The sequence below is a fragment of the Microtus oregoni genome, unplaced genomic scaffold (assembly GCF_018167655.1).
Source record: "Microtus oregoni isolate MIOR12 unplaced genomic scaffold, Mior012 000014F_ref0000157, whole genome shotgun sequence".
NCBI classification, from domain to species: Eukaryota; Metazoa; Chordata; class Mammalia; order Rodentia; family Cricetidae; genus Microtus; species Microtus oregoni.
The window spans coordinates 22,347,865-22,366,729 of NW_024543073.1; the positions used below are offsets into that span (position 1 = coordinate 22,347,865).

At 41.6% G+C, this 18,865-nt stretch overlaps 1 protein-coding gene across 1 annotated transcript in view; it reads left to right on the forward strand.

Moving 5' to 3' along the window:
• Jmy (junction mediating and regulatory protein, p53 cofactor) overlaps window positions 1–18,657 on the forward strand; it is a 70,100-nt gene extending 51,443 nt beyond the window's left edge. Inside the window, exons 8-11 of the mRNA XM_041663241.1 lie at window positions 7,094–7,189; window positions 8,072–8,663; window positions 10,063–10,373; window positions 13,265–18,657. Coding sequence (XP_041519175.1) covers window positions 7,094–7,189; window positions 8,072–8,663; window positions 10,063–10,370 — 996 coding nt within the window. The 3' untranslated portion in view covers window positions 10,371–10,373; window positions 13,265–18,657. The remainder of the gene's footprint in view (window positions 1–7,093; window positions 7,190–8,071; window positions 8,664–10,062; window positions 10,374–13,264) is intronic.
• Window positions 18,658–18,865: the final 208 nt, after the last annotated feature.

Consider the following 18,865-nt stretch of genomic DNA (forward strand, 5'->3'; position numbering starts at 1 on the left):
ATCTGCCTGCCTCTGCCTCCCAAGTGCTGGGATTAAGGAATGGGCTACCACACCCAGCTCAGGTTCTTTTAAGAGTGCATTCTTGGCTGGCAAGGTGGTGCAGTGGGTAAAAGTGCTTGCTCTGAGTCTGACCTGAACCTACCTGTGCAAGGAACCTCAGATCCTCAGTAGAAGGAAAGAATTGACTAAACTTGTCTTCTGACCTCCTGGCATTGTGGTTATTCCTCACCACCAAAACAACCCCCCCCACACACATATATGCATTGTGACAATGAAAGCTGAATTTCTGTAGACTAAGTATTACTAGTTACTTGCACCTAACCTTGCTGCTAACAGAGCCCAGTTTCCTGTGTTAGCATATAGCAGTCTCCCTCCAGCTCCTTCACAGGTGAACTGGTTTAGTTTTCTAGAGCTGAGTGATTTGACCAAAGCCCTTCAGATATTAAAGTAGGAAACTGATGTACATTCCAGGTCTGCCACCTAGGGGCTGTGCTCTTAGAGACAGTACTTACCATGTTAGGTTCTAGGTTGTAAGCATTTACTTCCCCAAATACCTTGGCACTTCACATCTCTCCATCTGTGATCTTTTTGGTTTCTTTGAGACAGGGTTTCTCTGTAGCTTTGGATCCTGTCCTGGAACTTGCTCTGTAGGCTAGGCTGATCTACCTACCTGTCTCTGCCTCCCAAGTGCTGGGATTAAATGCATTCACAACCACCGCCCGGCTCATCTGGGATCTTTAGATACTTGACTTTATTTTTTTATTTTTTATTTTTTTCATTGCGAAAAGGAGAAAGAAAAAAAAAAACAAGTTTCCACCTCCTCCCAGCCTCCCATTTCCCTCCCCCTCCTCCTACCCTTCTCCCCCTCCTCCCACTCTTCTCCCCCTCCCCCCACTCCTTTCTCCCTCCCTCTCCAGTCCAAAGAGCAGTCAGGGTTCCCTGCCCTGTGGTAAGTCCTAGGTCCTCCCCCCTCCGTCCATATCTAGGAAGGTGAACATCCAAACTGGCTAGGCTCCCACAAAGCCAGCACATTAAGTAGGATCAAAACCCCGTGCCATTGTCCCTGGCTTCTCATCAGCCCTCATTGTTCGCCATGTTCAGAGAGTCCAGTTTTATCCCATGCTTTTTCAGTCACAGTCCAGCTGGCCTTGAGCTCCCAGTAGATCAGCTCCACTGTCTCAGTGGGTGGGTGCACCCCTTGTGGTCCCGACTTCTTTGCTCATGTTCTCCCTCCTTCTGCTCCTCATTGGGACCTTGGGAGCTCAGTCCAGTGCTCCAGTGTGGGTCTCTGTCTCTATCTCCATCCATCACCAGATGAAGGTTCTATGATGATATGCAAGATATTCGTCAGTATTGCTCTAGGATAGGGTCATTTCAGGTTCCCTATCCTCAGCTGCCCAAGGAACTAACTGGGGACCTCAGCTTGGGCACCTGGGAGCCCCTCTAGGGTCAAGTCTCTTGCCCACCCTAAAGTGGCTCCCTTAACTAAGAATTGTGGTTCCGTGCTCCCCTGTCCAACCTTCTTTATCCCAATCCTCCTGTTTCCCCAAGTCCCCCCTCCTTCCCTTCTACCTTTTCTCTCCCCATCTCCCCTTACCCCCATCCCACCCCACCCCCAAGATCCCAATTTTCTCCCCTGCACTTTTGTCTACTTCCCTTAGCCAAGAGGATAACTATATGTTTTTCCTTGGGTTCACCTTCTTACTTAGCTTCTTTAGGTTCACCTATTGTAGACTCCGTGACCCTTATTTATGGCTAGAAACCAATTATGAGTGAGTACATCCCATGTTCATCTTTTTGGGTCTGGGATACCTCACTCAGGATAGTGTTTTCTATTTCCATCCATTTGCATGCAAAATTCGAGAAGTCATTGTTTTTTACCGCAGTGTGGTACTCTAGTGTGTATATAGTCCATACTTTGTTCATCCATTCTTCCATTGAAGGGCATCTAGGTTGTTTCCAGGTTCTGGCTATTACAAATAATACTGCTATGAACATAGTTGAACAAATGCTTTTGTCATATGATAGAGCATCTCTTGGGTATATTCCCAAGAGTGGTATTGCTGGGTCCAGGGGTAGGTTGATCCCGAATTTCCTGAGAAACCGAAACACTGACTTCCACAGTGGTTGCACAAGATTGCATTCCCACCAGCAATGGATGAGGGTACCCCTTCCTCCACAGCCCCTCCAGCAAAGGCTATCCTTGGTGTTTTTGACTTTAGCCATTCTGACAGGTATAAGATGATATCTCAAAGTTGTTTTGATTTGTATTTCCCTGATTGCTAAGGAAGTTGAGCATGACCTTAAGTGTCTTTTGGCCATTTGAACTTCTTCTGTTGAGAATTCTCTGTTCAGTTCAGTGCCCCATTTTTTAATTGGGTTAATTAGCATTTTAAAGTCTAGTTTCTCGAGTTCTCTATATATTTTGGAGATCAGACCTTTGTCTGTTGCGGGGTTGGTGAAGATCTTCTCCCAGTCAGTAGGTTGCCTTTGTGTCTTAGTGACAGTGTCCTTTGCTTTACAGAAGCTTCTCAGTTTAAGTAGGTCCCATTTATTCAATGTTGCCCTTAATGTCTGTGCTTCTGGGGTTATACATAGGAAGCGATCTCCTGTGCCCATCTGTTGTAGGGTATTTCCCACTTTCTCTTCTATCAGGTTCAGTGTGTTCGGACTGATATTGAGGTCTTTAATCCATTTGGACTTGAGTTTTGTGCACGGTGATAGATATGGGTCTATTTTCATTCTTCTACAGGTTGACATCCAGTTGTGCCAGCACCATTTGTTGAAGATGCTTTCTTTCTTCCATTGTATACTTTTAGCTCCTTTATCGAAAATGAGGTGTTCATAGGTTTGTGGGATAAAATCCGGGTCTTCTATACAATTCCATTGGTCGACTTCTCTGTTTTTATGCCAGCACCACACTGTTTTCATTACTGTAGCTCTGTAATAGAGTTTGAAGTCAGGGATGGTAATGCCTCCAGAAGATCCTTTATTGTATAGGATTGTTTTGGCTATCTTGGGTGTTTTGTTTTTCCATATAAAGTTGATTATCGTCCTCTCCAGATCTGTGAAGAATTTTGATGGGATCTTGATGGGGATTGCATTGAATCTATAAATTGCCTTTGGTAGAATTACCATTTTTACTATGTTGATCCTCCCAATCCAAGAGCAAGGGAGGTCCATCCATTTTTTGGTAGATTCTTGACTTTTATAGTATACCCGCTGACAGATTACTTCATTCTCCTGAACTCTGTGTGTCCATCTGACTTATTTGGAGATGTGGATTTGCAATGGAAGCTACACCCAAGTCTCTTGGATAATGCAGGTTTTTTTCTAAGCATTTCACCACCAGTGGTGTAGAAAACACTTACCTCTAAGCAGAGAAGAATTTGTGTATTCACCTCTCCAGTCATTGCTCCTCTACAGACTCGAGTCTATTCTCTTGGGAATCCGTGGTATGTATCTAAATGTAGGATAATGCATGCACTCCCATATCCCAGGTGGTTGCCGATGTACACTAGGCTGGGAAAGTCCTTTCATTTGACCTATTCACCTGGGCTGGAGGGTATAAATTTTAGATGTGGAACAGAAGTGTGTTGAACAGGGGGCAGAAAGTGGGACGTATTCTTAATTCGCTGTTCTTAAGCAGCTCTGGACTTTGATATCTAAGCCTGGAACTTTATATTTGTTTTTATTGTGGAGCTTAAAGCATGGTTCTCTTTGTTTTCCTAGCTGGAAACCTTGAAGATGATATATTGAGTCTGCATCTGAGATTTAGGAAGAGAGCCTGGCTTTTGTATTTAGTAGTAATTGACATGTAAGAAGACATGCAAGTGTGCTGTTTTTAATCATTCACAATTCCTTGTCCCTTGCCATAATTCATGTAACTAACATTTATTCAAAGATTTACTACCACTAAGAGGCAAAGTGTTATCAGGCCTCTCTGAAAGTGTGTGACAGTTTCACCCATCAGGAAGCATTCCCTAAGTCACCTTCCTTCCAATCAGTAATAACACTGCTTCCACTGTTCATCCTCCTGCCAAGAATGTCTTTAGAGTCCTGACACTGTTCAAAATTTCCCTATACGTGCTATCTGCCTGCACCATTTAAGAGCTCTAGTCATACATGGGTTAAGCCACCATTCTAAAAAAAATCTGTTACCAAATTCTTCTTGCCACATGGCCAGGTTGTCTTATATTTGTCCGCTCAACTCCCTAACCCAAACCCCCTTTCTCTTGCTTTCCCAATCTAAAGGGTAGCATCCCATTGAAGTGTTAGTCTAATTAATCTTAATCAATAAAAACCAGGAGTCAGAAATCAGGGTAAAAACCTGGAAGATCAAAGAACTAGGAGCAACTAACAGTTGCTTCCTTCCTGTCTCCCCCAAAAGGACTCAGATCCTGTCTACACTCCTCCTTATCACTTCCCATCTCCACCTCCTGAGTGCTGGGATTAGAGGTGTGCCACCACTGCCAGGCTTCTGGGCTAGCTCTGCCATCTCATCTTCAGGCAAGCTTTATTTATCAGAACACAAAATATTGCACAACATCCCTTCCTCTGCCTCATGATTGGCCAAACTAGAAAATGTGTTTTTACCACTCCGCAGAAATCCCCTCTAGTTGACCATAATGCAGGCCTGTGAACTCAAGGCCAACCTGCACTACACTTTGTTCCAAAAACAAAATAAAACCAAGGATTGTGGTTCATTAAAGCCCTGACCTAGCATGAGCCCTTTTCCTGATGTATGATGTAGTGTGTCATTGACTTATAAATCAAGAAATGACGAAGAATATAGAATTTATTGTTCTTAAACAGTCTCTCTCTTACTATTTGATTGTTTGGACACTTTAACAAGTTACATGACTTCTAGTGCATAGCCTTGAATGGTTTCTTATAAACAAGTTTTACACCTTCTGTATTTTTATGTCTATGCATAAATTTTGATCATACACCAGATGTTAAATGTTTGATGGTGGTTGTACGCACTTTTAATTCCAGCAGTGGGTTTCACAGAGAAGCCATGTCTAGGGGGGAAGAGATTTGTTTATTATGAAGTTTTGATTTAACCTCTTTATCGTGTGTAATATATAAAGTGATAATGTGATTATCATAGAAGAATAAAACAACCCAGAAAAAATGAATTCCAGAATTAATTGTTGCTACTTTTAGCTAGGCCTTAATCATGACTCTGAAAGAACTATTAGAATTTTATAAATTCTTTTGCAAGGCTACTTGGAAAAGCATTGAGCATTGGGATGAGTGCATTGGGCTGTGAACAGTAAAGCAGCTGCTACTGCCTTGCTTTATCAGTGTTCCCTTCCACTCAGTGTGCTTGGGGTTTGGGTGTGAAAGGGTCACATTCATCTCTCAGTTAAGGCCCACTTCTAGAGTTAAGCAAGTTCATTGCTTATCAGTAGCCCTGCTTTTCACTTCTTTGTTTCTAAGTATATTTTTTGTTCCTTTTGGAGTGGTTAAGGTTTCATTGAGATACTTTTAAAGGAACATGTTGGGGTTTGTTGTTGTTGTTTTTCGAGACAGGGTTTCTTTATAGCTTTTTGGAGCTTGTCCTGGAACTAATTCTTGTAGACCAGGCTGGCCTTGAACTCACAAAGATCTGACTGCCTCTGCCTCCTCCGAGTGCTGGGATTAAAGGCATGCACCACTACTGACTGGTGTTTTAATTATTTTTTATTTTATGTGCATTGGTGTTTTGCCATGGGTGTCAAGTTTCCTGGAACTGAAGTTACAGGCAGCTGTGAGCTGCATTGTGGGTGCTATGAATTGAACCCCGGACCTCTGGAAGAACAGTCAGTACTCTCAACCACTAAGCCATCTCCCCAGCCCCTACACATGGATTTACATGGCTTCTTGGGTCTTATATTTTGTAGTAAGCACTATGCTGACTATGCTATTTCTGCAGTCTCATCTTTTTCTTTTCTTTTTGTTGTTTTGTTTGTTTTGAGACAGGGTCTCTATATAGCCCTGGTGTCCTGGAACTCACTGTATGTGTAATCCAGACTGGCCTCAAATTCAGAGAGATCCTCCTGCCTCTGCCTCTGCCTCCTGAGGACTGGGATTGCAGGTGTGTGTTACCACACCGACCCCACCTCTCACATTTTTTTTCTTTTTTCTTTTTTGTTTTTTGGTTTTTCGAGACAGGGTTTCTCCGTAGCTTTTGGTTCCTGTCCTGGAACTAGCTCTTGTAGACCAGGCTGGCCTCGAACTCACAGAGATTTCTGCCTCCCATTTTAAAGAAGCAACGATCTCTTTATCTCCGAGGAGAATACAGTAAGAACTGTCTTTGTTAAGAGACAGTGAGTAGAGAGAGTGGGGTGAAAGGATAGTGTAGAAAAGCTGAATTTCCGAGAAATCAGCCTCATAAGGTGGCAGCTCCAGTGCGTCTTGTTCCTTGTTTTAAGTGTGCAGTGCTTCCTGAGTTTGCAGCCGTGAGCAAGGCCTCCCTAAGCCACGCCCATTTCAGTTTTAGTTCACGTGCTGCTGAAGGGAAGAATGTACTTTTAAAATTAAGCAGGTAGCTTTTAAAATTAAGTAATAGCCCTTTGTATTTCATTTGTTCACTAAGATATAAGCTGACGAGTGAGATTCTGTCGTACCTTTTAGGTGATTCAACAGTGAGGAGAAAGTTATAACACCAGCGTGGCCAACTCCTGCCTGCAAGGTGTGCTGTGAGCCACGTGATGCACGGATGTTTGAAGTGTATTTTTCTAACTCTTCAACACTAAATCACTGACATGGTTGCTGATTTTATTTCAAAAACCACTTTTATTCATGTTAGGTGAATGTGGAAACCAGAAATAGATTTATTACTAAATCTGTTTCATCCCAGACCTCCGAGACTAAGCAGTGTTTAGCTTAGAAAACGTTCCATCTTTATCGGTCCAGTGTGATCCTGCAGGAGCTATAGTGTTGCACAGCATAAAAGGTTTTGTCCAGTGAATCTTCCCTTAATCACTTGTTTAATATATTGGGGAAAATAGTTAATATATCTGGGCACAGTATAATGTAATATCCTTCTTTTCCTTCTTCGTTTCTCCTTTCCTTTCCTTTCCTTTCCTTTTTTCTTTTTTACCAGAAGAGAGAAAAATTACACGATGAAGAGGAAAAAAAAAGTGCCTGGGTTAGCCAAGAGAGACAGAGGACCCTGGATAGACTTAGAACATTTAAGCAGGTAATAGAAACACTCGATTGGTTTTTCACTGCTTTTCAGAGAGAGCCATACTATAGTCCTATTATAAGATTTCCGTTTAAAATTACTCCAATCTTAGTAGTGTGATCGGTTCCCTTTCTTGTGGCTGAGTCTGACAGTAATGTTCTTTTACCCCTGGTGTGCTGCTTCAGGAATGTAAAGAATGGAGAGAGTAGATTGTCAAGAAAACCTGGATTCTTTTGAATAAAAAAATGTTGATATTATGAACTTTATTGCACTCTCCCCCTTCTGTCATAAAATTGTGACCAGGCATTTTTTAAGGTGCCTTGTTGTACCCCCTAAAGTTTTAACTTTTTTTATATAAGTATTTGAAAATAAACTATAGTTTCTTAGTTTCTTGCTAAGTACCAGTAAATATGCAAATATATGTATATTTGATCCTGTTTGTCTTGAGTTTTATATACAATTTTTTTCCATTGAAGACTTAAAGTCATTTGACTAGTTTTCTTGTTTGTGTTGTATATGGTCTTGCTATAGCCTTGGCTAAACTGGAATGTATATAGACCAGGCTAGCCTTAAACACATAGCTATCCACCTCCTCTGTCTCTTAAATGCTTGGAATAAAGGCAGGTGCATCAGCAAGCCCTGAATGTGGCATTGCTAAGCAGCTGGGTAAGAGGGCAGAAGGGTTTGACAGCGGGCAATAAAAGAGGTGGTGAGAATTGTTTAAAGGTATTGAAAGGGTATGCAAGGGTTTTCTAGTTTTTCTGTTGGCTTTTTTCTTGTCCCTTGGAAAAAGTTAGAAAAGAGTCAAAATAATAACATTCTGTTAAAGGGAGAAATAACTAAGCATTTGTTGGCAAATTATTTTAATATACTCATACAATAACTTTGATATTTTAGAGGTACCCTGGGCAAGTCATCCTTAAATCAACAAGATTAAGAGTGGCTCATGCGAGGAGAAAAAGTACAGCAAGTCCTGGGCCCTGTGAGGAGCAGTGTGACTCTCTACCCGGAGAGCTGCAGGGAGAGAAGACTGAAGTGGGAGAAGGAAGAAGCAAGCTTGGGTCTTCACAGACAGCAGAACCCCAGAGCCTTGTCCATCTTGAAGACACTTCATCAGTACAACTTGAAGCCCCTTCATTACCTCCCAGTGCTGTTACCTCTGAACTGCCTCCACCCTCATCACTTCCACTTCTGACCAGTAATGACCTCAAACCATGTTCTGCTGCAGCAGATCCACTCCCACCCCCTCTCCCTCCAACACCTCCCCCTCCCCCTCCACCCCCGCCTCCACCTCTGCCTGTTGCAAAGGACAATGGTGCCACCACCACTTCAGAGACACTGGAGAAAGATGCACTTAGAAAGGAGGGCTGTGAGAAGAGGATCCCAAAGTCAGCCAGCGCCCCCTCAGCGCAGCTCTTCGACAGCAGCCAGCTGGTCAGTGCCCGGAAGAAGCTCCGGAAGACAGCTGATGGTTTGCAACGGAGGAGAGGTGAGCGAACAGGACCTAGAGAAGTCTTAGGAACTCAGCAATTGTTTACAAATTTATACCTTCTCTTAAGCTGTTAGGCGTGGTTTTTTTGTTTGTTTTTTGTTTTCTTCCAGACAGGGTTTTTCTGTAGGTTTGGAGCCTGTCCCAGAATTAACTAGCTCTTATAGACCAGGCTAGCCTCGATCTTACAGAGATCTGCCTGCCTCCCAAGTGCTGGGATTAAAGGTGTGTACCATCACCGCCCAGCTACACAGGTTTTTAAAATATCCAAGTGACATTTGGCCTATTTGTTAGGTAGCACTTTTTGTGTGAGGAAAAACAAATCTGACTTTTAACTTGAATGGTAAACTGTTGTGACTAGGGAGTCTGGCTTAGTGGTGGAGCTCATATGCTATTTTATGACAATGATATCATTTGTAAGAAAGGGCATGAAGCCATTAACAACATCATATATTTGGTCACAGTTTAGTATTGAAGACTTAAGAGTGTTCTTCATATAAAAAGACAATTCTTTTTTCAGAGCAGGAAGTTCTGTGCAACTTACTACATGTCAGTGTGCCTCAGTGAAGTTCCCTCTAAGTAACTTTTCTTGCCTTTGAGGGACTTTCAGTTTGCATGAGGCAAATAATACAGAGCATCTTGCTATCACATATTAACCTGAGAATATTCTGTAAAGTACTTCATACCACAATCTGAACAGAATCTCATGTGAAACAACTAAATGAAAAAGCACAGCGACAGTGAACCAGCATTAAATTGTGTGTGGGGGACTGTGGGTGTATGTGTATGTTTGTGTTAGATGCATATGTACTCAGTTTTTCATGTTGAGCCAGTCAATTTGAGTATCTTACCCAACTGCTCTCTGCCTTACTTTTTGAGACAGGGTCTCTCACTGAACCTGGAGGTTACCATTTCAGCTTGACTAGGTAGCCAGTAGCCCCACGTCAACCCCATTAGGCTCCACCTGTCACCATGCACTTCCCAAGCACTGGAATTACAGGTATGCACTGCTGTGTCCAGCTTTTATATGGATGCTGGGAATTTAAACTCAGATGCTCATCTTCCAACTCCATTTTTTTTTTAAAGCCAGGTGGTAGCAGTGCACACCTTTAATCCCAGCACTTAGGAAGCAGAGGCAGGCGGATCTCCATGAGTTCAAGGCTAGCCTGGCCTACAGAGCAAGTTTCTGAACAACCAGGGATACACACAGAGAGACCCTATCTTGAAAACAAATGAATAAATAAATTAGTTAAAAAATTAATCACTGTCTTACCTTGGGCTCGTGGTGGGTGCAATATGGGAGTCCTTTGGGAATCTCAGCTTTCATATCAAGACCATCTCCCCACTTGTATTAGCGGTCACAAAGTTTGACTAACTCTGTTTGTTTTGTCTTCCAAAGTGAGTTCGCCCATGGATGAGGTGTTAGCATCTTTGAAGCGTGGTAGTTTTCATCTGAAAAAGGTTGAACAGCGGACTCTGCCTCCTTTTCCTGATGAAGATGATAGTAACAATATCTTGGCGCAAATAAGGAAAGGGGTAAAATTGAAGAAGGTTCAGAAGGAAGTTCTGAGAGAATCCTTCACACTTCTGCCTGATACAGACCCTTTGACACGGAGCATCCATGAAGCTCTAAGAAGAATTAAAGAAGCATCCCCAGAGTCAGAGGACGAGGAGGAGTCTTTACCTTGCACAGACTGGGAGAACTAGCAGGTAAATGACCCGCTGTCTTCAGCAGCACGAGCCAGCGATCCAGCTGTAGCGGGTCTTGTTCTCTGTGGCTGTTCATCATATGACGCAGCTGTGGTCTCCCTGACAGTGTGCTAGGAATCCATTTCAGGTCCTCTTGCAGGGTGCCAAGAGTTCTTAGTCATTAAGCCATTTCTCCAGCCCCAGAAAGCACTTTTAAAGGGCAATGGCTATGTAAATACTATGCAGCAGGTCATTTTTTTCTGTTTTGCTCATTTAAAAAAACCTACAGTATAGCTATATTCCAAGAAAAGAGGCAGTCTTATTTGTTTTTTTGTTTGTTTGTTTGTTTGTTTGTTTTTGGTTTTTCGAGACAGGGTTTCTCTGTAGCTTTAGAGCCTGTCCTGGAACTAGCTCTTGTAGACCAGGCTGGCCTCGAACTCACAGAGATCCGCCTGCCTCTGCCTCCCGAGTGCTGGGATTAAAGGCGTGCGCCACCACCGCCCGGCTTAGGCAGTCTTATTTGTATCTTGAACAGATTTTTAAACTTTTTTTAAACAGATTTTTCAGCCTTTTTAACTGAACTACTTAAAGTAGGCATATTAAAATTTGATAATTTTGCTGCCTGTAATTACATAGCTTTATAAATACTTAAAATGTTCAGTCACACTGCTGTTTCTTTGTTATCTTTAATAAGCAGCTCCATTTATAAATATGAACACTTGAGTCCTGCACAGTAAGATTGTATTTGGTTACATATATGTATTCTAATATTTGCAGTCTGCTGCTTGCTTACATATCTCTTTTCTTTTTTAAAAAAAAAAAATAGGGTCTCACCATGCAGCTTTAGCTGGTCTAGAACTGTATAGATAGGTCAGGCTAGTCTTGCCTCTGTCTCCCTGAGTGCTGGAATTATAAAGGTGCATACCACCAAGCCCTCTGCTGCTTTTAAATGGCACAAATTACACTATGTTGAAAAGAATAAAGTGGTTATGGCATATGCTGTAAGTTACGCAGTGGTTTCAGCAAAGTGTACAGAGCATGTGACATGTTCTGGTCTCTGATAGACTTTATGATATTTAGCAAAAGAGGAAGACTTAACTAGACTTGGCCGTGCAGTTCTGCAATACCCAGGCAATGATCAGGAAGTAGAGGCAGGAGGAGCATGACTTTAATGACAGTTATGATTGCATATTAAACAGGAAAGCAGCCCCTCCAAAAGGGAACACTCTAGAGGGGATATATACAAGATAGCTTATTTCTTAAAGACGGGTATGCTGGCATACACCTTTAATCTCAGTACTCAGCGACAGTTGCATGAGGATCTGTGTGAGTTCAGTCCAGCTTGGTCTACAGATCTCCAGGACAGCCCAGAATACAGAAAGACCCCATCTCAGGGGAGGAGCCGGGGAGAGCTTATTTGTAAATGATTTTCTAGCAGAGATATATCCAGGATAATTACCTTTGGATGGGAGGGTATGCGGTGATCCCTGATCATGTATGATCTTAAGAATAGCTTAAGGGAATTACTGAAGAGTGGATTTCTGCCTTTGACTCTGAATCTAAATGTTTATTTAATGTATACTCAAGCACACATGGATTTTGAAGACTTGGCACAGTAAAATAGGAATTGGTCAAATAAAGAGTTAATATTAAAAGTACCTCCACCTTTTCCTGTGAGCCTAGGAAATGAGGAAATGTCAGGCACCTCTTTCCGTGGCTCTGCCTCAAGCTTCAAAGGCACGGTTTCTATCATAGTCTCTATAATATGTGTTGACTCTGATTGGCCTTTTCCTTTACTACTGCTCTGTGCAGTGATGTTCAGTCATCTTGCTTACTTCATAGGTAAACATTAGTCTTTATTTTCCTCTAAGAAATGTAAAGGAGTGTAATTAATATCAGTCTATCTAACTAATAGGCTATATTCAGACTCATGTCGTCTTCCAAGGGCCTTTTCCATAGCAGATACTTGCACATTATCTCCCTCTTTACTGTTCTTGCCCCTCTGTGTTGTTCCTGCTTGTAGCTTCCCCTGCTCTCTGTTCCTCGCCCAGTCACGGTCCTTCCCTGCAGCAGCTCAGGTCAGCATTTCCGTGCTTGTCTTTTCCATCCCACAAGGTCTTGCCTGACACACACGACAGACAGCATCATTTTGTGTAGCTAAGCTGAAGTGGATCCTATGTCTGGGCACTGATTGAGAGAGTGGGAGGGGCTGATAGTTCTTCAGTGTTGAAAGAAAACCAGGAAACGCTCAGGAGATGTATGACCTGGAACTTTCGCATTTGCATTTAAAAGATAAATGTATGTTCTCATCATCCTGTTGAGCCTCCCTGCAGACAGCTGTGGCTGACAGTAGCCCTGTGTGGCTCTAAGCATGAGGGAAAGGAATACCATGTAACAGTGGAAAGAGATGCGAGGCATAAATTTCTTTTCAAGAAAACTGATGGTGGTCCTGTTTCAAAGGTAAAAAAGGATATATGAAATTGATTTTTTATATGACAAAGATGGTTCCTTTCCATATACAGTGGCCATAAAGTTGTGAAATAGTATGCCTCTGTGCACGCGGCCTCTGTAGGCTCTTTCAGGGCTTTCAATCCCAGACTTTGAGTCTAAGTCAGTCTAATAGCGCATCTCAGTGAGTTAGCCTATCAAAACGAAATGTTCTTATTGGAAAACGGTTTTGTTTGAGCTTTTTAATCTAAAAACTAGAAGATATTTTCTCACTCACACTAGCTGTGTTTCAAGACCTCAGTACCATGTGTAGCTTCACGAGTAGAAAACACAGAACTATAATACAGAACGTCGTGCTTTTTTCTCCCATCTATATAAAGAATAAAGGTCTGAGGGGACAAGCATATACCTACCTGTAAGAGGTATCTTATTCTAACACGTTGTGTTACTTTCTTTACATACAGGTGACTTAACAGAAAGAAGAAAAATACCCACGGATTAAGACTGGTTCTCATTCTTTTGGGAAAAAGTTTAATCTCTTGGTCCCAAAATTGAATTCCATTAGTTGCTGAGTATGAAAAAAGAAGCACAATTGGAGGATATTACTGTCCAGTCACTCTCGCTGGTAGTGGTGACGTCAGTTTTCTATGTGCAATGTTCCTGACTGCCTTGCGAAGGCCTCCTGGAGACAGACGGCTGCTCCTTACACACCTCTTCCCGCCCACCCTTTCACAACCTCATGGTGGCCAATTACACTAGGGGTCACTGAATTAGAAGAACCCTGGGTTGGCAGAGTTCTACTGTGTGAGCTGCTTTGGGAGTCATCTTTCAGTGCACCGAGAAGATATCTGCTGAAGCTCAGCTGCTTCCACATCAGCTTCTAGAACTAGAGTGACATGCTGAAGAAGGCATTTATCATGGTAGTCACAGTCAGGAATGAAAAGAAAACAACATGGAGCGCACTTAAAAATCCCCACATTTTTTCATCTCCAGAGATGTTCAGTGTCTGAGAAGCCAGTGGAGATAGACCTAGTAATGTGTGCACCAAAACACAACACATTTAATAAGGCATATTTTTAAGAGGCCACAGTCTTACATTTTGTAAGAGTTTGAAGTTAAAATTTCCATGCTTTTAAAATAGCATTTCATAATTCTGAATTTAGAATAGTTTGAATTTTATGTGCACCCTGTTTATGAGAAGCAGTTCTTCGTAATTTGATAATGTTTCAAATTATTTTTAGTCTTTTTGTTTGAACTACTGCTTGATTACTGTAACTCATGACTTTCCTATTGAGAATCAAAAATCAGGATTCAACAGTGGGGTTACAGATGACAGCTGTTTGTATCCTGCACCAGTTCTAGGTTCTTATTGTTATGATCCATGGTGAAGAGCATGTGTTCAGTAGAGGTCCAGAAGGCAGCCATTCCCCAAAACCCGCAGCTGGCATTTCACTATTTTCTTATGCTTCGGATAGAACATTAGGATAGCATTCGTTGCTGTCACCAAATCTTGAAACTTACGTACATAGTTGTAGGGCTGACTTAGCTGTATCATACAGGGTCCATTTATGAATGGAGCTGTCATGGATTGTCAATGGGATTTGTGGACCTGCTTGAAAGTAGATATGCTGGCCCCAGTTTACAGCACGGTGTAGTGTGTGCTAATGATGGAGACAGATCTTGGCTTTATAAGGAGGGATTGAAATACCAAAAAGAACTTCATTCCCAGAAAGTTCTTCCCCAGCTTAGCCCAGAAACCACCCTGCAGTGAGAGCTCGCCATTGTCCACAATGGCTTCCTCCAGAAACACAGCTTTTCTTGTCAATACTGAGAGATATTTTTCTTTAATTATGGAAAAAAAAAATTCTGGTAGCAGGTTAAAGTAAACCAAATCTTTGCACTTGAATATTCGTAGCATGTTTATTGATGAGACTGGGAGCTTTTGTAACCTTTTATTTATTGGTTTTAGTCCTAGCACAATTCCCACATCTTGTCCAGAAGAATTAAAATAGCTCCGATGTACAAACCTCACCCCAGGATGATGTGTGGGTCCTTCATACCCAAAGATCCATTGGCTAGATAAAAATATCTGAAAAATTGCAAAGTTTACAAACTTTGTAAAAGTCACCCATCATCTATGCACTTCTAATATTAAATATCCATGTATCAGTATTCTACACTGGTTTTTTTACTTTTAACATTTTTAACTGATTTATTTTGTGTGCATTGGTGTGAAGGTGATAAATTCCCTGGAGCCAGTTATAGACAGTTGTGAGCTATCATGTGGGTGCTGGGAATTGAACCCAGGTCCTCTGGAAGAGCAGCCATTGCTGTTAACCACTGAGCCATCTCCCGAGCTTTTATTCACTTTTGATACTGGTCTTGCTCTGGAGCCCTGGCTGGCCTAGGACTTGCCGTGCAGACTGGATCCGCAGCATTCGTCCTGCCCTTGTCCTCCCAGTGCTAGGTAGGACCGCAGCTGGCGGCCAAGATAAGGTTGGCTGCGGTTTTGTTTTTGTGTGGTTTTTTTTGTTTTTAAAGTTTCATTTTTTAAAAAATTATTTTAAGTATGTATGTCCAAGAGGCTCTTGCCTGGAGCTAGATTTACAGACTCCCCCTCACATGGTTGCTGGGAATCAAACTTGGATCCTCTGAAGGAACAGTGCATGCTCTTAATCCCTCAGCTATCTCTACAGCCCGTTTTTTTTTAAACTTTAGGAAAATATGGACTATAACATTAAATTAACAACAGCCATTGTGTTGTAGTCAGTCTTGGCATCAAACTCCTGGCCTTTTAGGTGGGAAAGCAGGGAATCATGAGCAGCTCTCAGTACATCCTGTCTTAGCTCTCCAGGAATGACTTCATTCTTGACAATCCACAGCTACAGCACGGAGCCTTCAGCCCATTTTGAATGCCAGTTTCTCTGTCTCAGGTTTTGTACTGGAGTGTGGTTCAGAGTAGAGTTCAAGACCTTATGTTCCGTCAGTAGTGTTGCTTCCTAACCTCCAAGGAAAGATTTCTGCTTAAAGAATTATGCCACTGTTTTTACAGTAACACAAAGTAATTAGCATACAGGTGTTCGAGAAATCACTAGGTGAACCCACATTAGTTTAAAGTGGATTTAGAGCCCCAGAAAAATGATGAGCATGTTTTTGTTCCTCTATCTTAGTTTCCTAAACAATAATAAAGGGTTTGGATGAAGTCAGTGGACCCGAAGTGATGAGCTCTGGCCTTCACAGTGCATTCGTATGTTTAGTTGTCGCTTAGTGCTCCCAGTTCCCGGTCTGCTTGTACAGCTAGACTCCTGCTGTCATTCCTGTCCACAGACCCTGTTTGTTTGTGCTCTTCCCAAATACGGTATAGCCAATAGATCGCTTGGGGACACTAATGTTCATACTTGAATGTCAAGTCCAAATATTCCCTCAATACAACCAAAATTGTGTCTAATAGCCAATGTAGTATGTATAGAAAAGGAATATCTCATGATTTAAATGCTAATTGTATTTTAGCATAAGAAAGTGCTGGAAAATAATAAGGACTTCTAGGGGATATGCAATGCCCTTTATAGGGGCTATTGAGTGTAAAGAGTGCTTTATAGGTAGGGCATGGAGTTCATTAAAAACAATCATTCCTTAGGTGTTCATTGTGCACTCGGAATTTTTTTTTTTTCTTTTCCTAGGACAGGGTTTCTCTGTGTAGCCCTGGCTGTCCTGGAACTCAGTAGAATCAGGCTGGCCTTGTACTCAGGGATCCACCTGTCTGCCTTCCTTTTAAGAGTGCTTCAAATCCCATTTTTAAAAACATAGTGTTGTGGTGGCCTTTCCTAAAATGAACACTTGGTGGAGTGTGTGTGCCCACAGAATATCATAGAAAGTGCTAAGTGCATCATGGAAACCACACACTAAGAATCTAACGTTCAGTGAGATGCAGCCTTGTATGCAGCATCCATGCCACACAGGGATGCTCACAGTGATGCAGTCGCATCTCTATCCTCACAGGATGTATTTATTTAAACCATTGCTTTTAACCTAGCTTTGTAATACGCTCATCACCAGAAACCAACCTGCAAAATGACTTTGGGTCTTAAGCAGACCTTTCAGGGAGTTTTGAGTTATACTTTTACCAGGTAGAGGAGAGTGAGTAAATTCTGAGCAACTGCAGAACAATTGGACAGTTGCAGACAGCTTACGATGCCATTTGGCAGGAGAAGTGGAGACCTTTAGTTTTCCCTCATTTTTGCACTGAATATATGATGATATAAAGCTAAATGTGCATATTAAACTTTTTATTTGTGCTTGGTGTTGCCAGTGACCATCAAGACTTCTTTAGATGGAAGAGGTGAAAAAACAGAAGCACCTTACCGTTCAGCATACAGCACTTATGTCTTGCTACTAAATCCATCAGTAGTCATGCCTGAACTTTCCTTTTTTGTTAAAGCACATTAAAATTCTGCCTAATTGCTTTGTAAAGTGAAGCAATGGTATTTTTATCCTATAAATATAATGTAACTTAAAAAGTTTTCATACAAATGAGTTTATATCATTATCTAAATTGTCATGTATTTAAACAGAAGTTTTTTAAAATGGGAGGCAGTCCTGACCCAGAGAGAGAGAGAGAGAATGAGAGAGAGAGAATGTGTGTCTACTTAATGTCCTGTGAGTTATGTTACAGATGCTCTTATTGTAAATTTTCGTTTTGCCCACAGTGATGCACAGCTGGGCATTTGTATGATTGGATTCCAAATTTAGAAATGTTCCCTGTCTTCAAAGCGCTACTGGGTTACTGCTAGGTGCGTGTACAGAAGATACCTCTGAGGCGGACATGCTAAGCGTTCTTCATGGATGCTGTTTCACACTGACTCGAAAGCAATCATTTGTTTTGAGAGGAAGGGGAAGTTTCATTTCTTGTTTGTTTTTGTAGGTACAGTTAAAAGTGGCTCAGAAAGTATGTAGGAAAAACCTTGAGAAGTTTAAAAGCAAAAGGTCTGTATGTTGAGTTGAGTTTTAACGGGAGGAAACATTTTTACTTGCATGTTGTATAGTTAACTATCAAAGGGTGCAATGCGTTGTTTTAGGTTTCTCCTTGCAAAGTCCATCGTCCTTGCTCCAGTCCTCGCCGTTAACAGTGGCATTCCCTCTCTTGTGATTTCTCTTCATTTGTGTGATGTTACAAAGGTTGGACGGTGCAGCCCATAACAGTGACACACAGTGTCTCTGACACAGCCCCACTGCCTTGTTGAATCTCTCTGTACCGTATGCATTGCCAAGTGTGAAACCACAATATGTAGTTTATTGAGAAACGGAAGGCTGCAGATCATTTTGCATGAGTAAAGCCCATTGGGGCTAAGAAACTGACACTTCTTTTCACCTGTTTTGGGTATATGAAAATTACAGTGGCAAACTGACTCAGCACTATCAGCTTTGTGCAATGTTATAAAGGCAGAAGCAAAACACTAGTGCACTGTGCTTGGCTTTGCAGGATGACTTTCCCATCATTACATTAAGTGGATTTGTCTGCAGTGTACTGTAAATGCCATCTCTTGCAGATTTATATACTTCATTCATATGCTCAATTAACATTCTAAAGTATTAAAAATACAAAGAAAATACTAAGCAGGCATTTATAGCAATACTATGAAATCTCCAATAATTGTTGACTATTGCCTTTTGCTCTTTAGTGCAACTTTCTGCATTATTTTGTTGCTTTTTCTCTTTTTATCATTTCACACTCCTGACTTAAATACTTGTTCACCCAATATTGCACTCACCTTTCTTATTGTACATGCAATGTAACAACACACAGTTTTGGTGCTTAACAATATTCTTTTTTTTCTTTAATAAAGGATATTTATTTGAATTAACTTGATTTGTTTGTTTAAACACATTGATAGTATTTTCAGAAAGGAGCACACCAATATTGCACTTTTGTTTTTTAAAGATGTATTTATTATGTATACAGTGTTCTTCCTGTATGTGTGCCTGCACACCAGAAGAAGGCATCAGATCTCATTATAGATGGTTGTGAGCCACCTTGTGGGTGCTGGGAATTGAACTCAGGGCCTCTG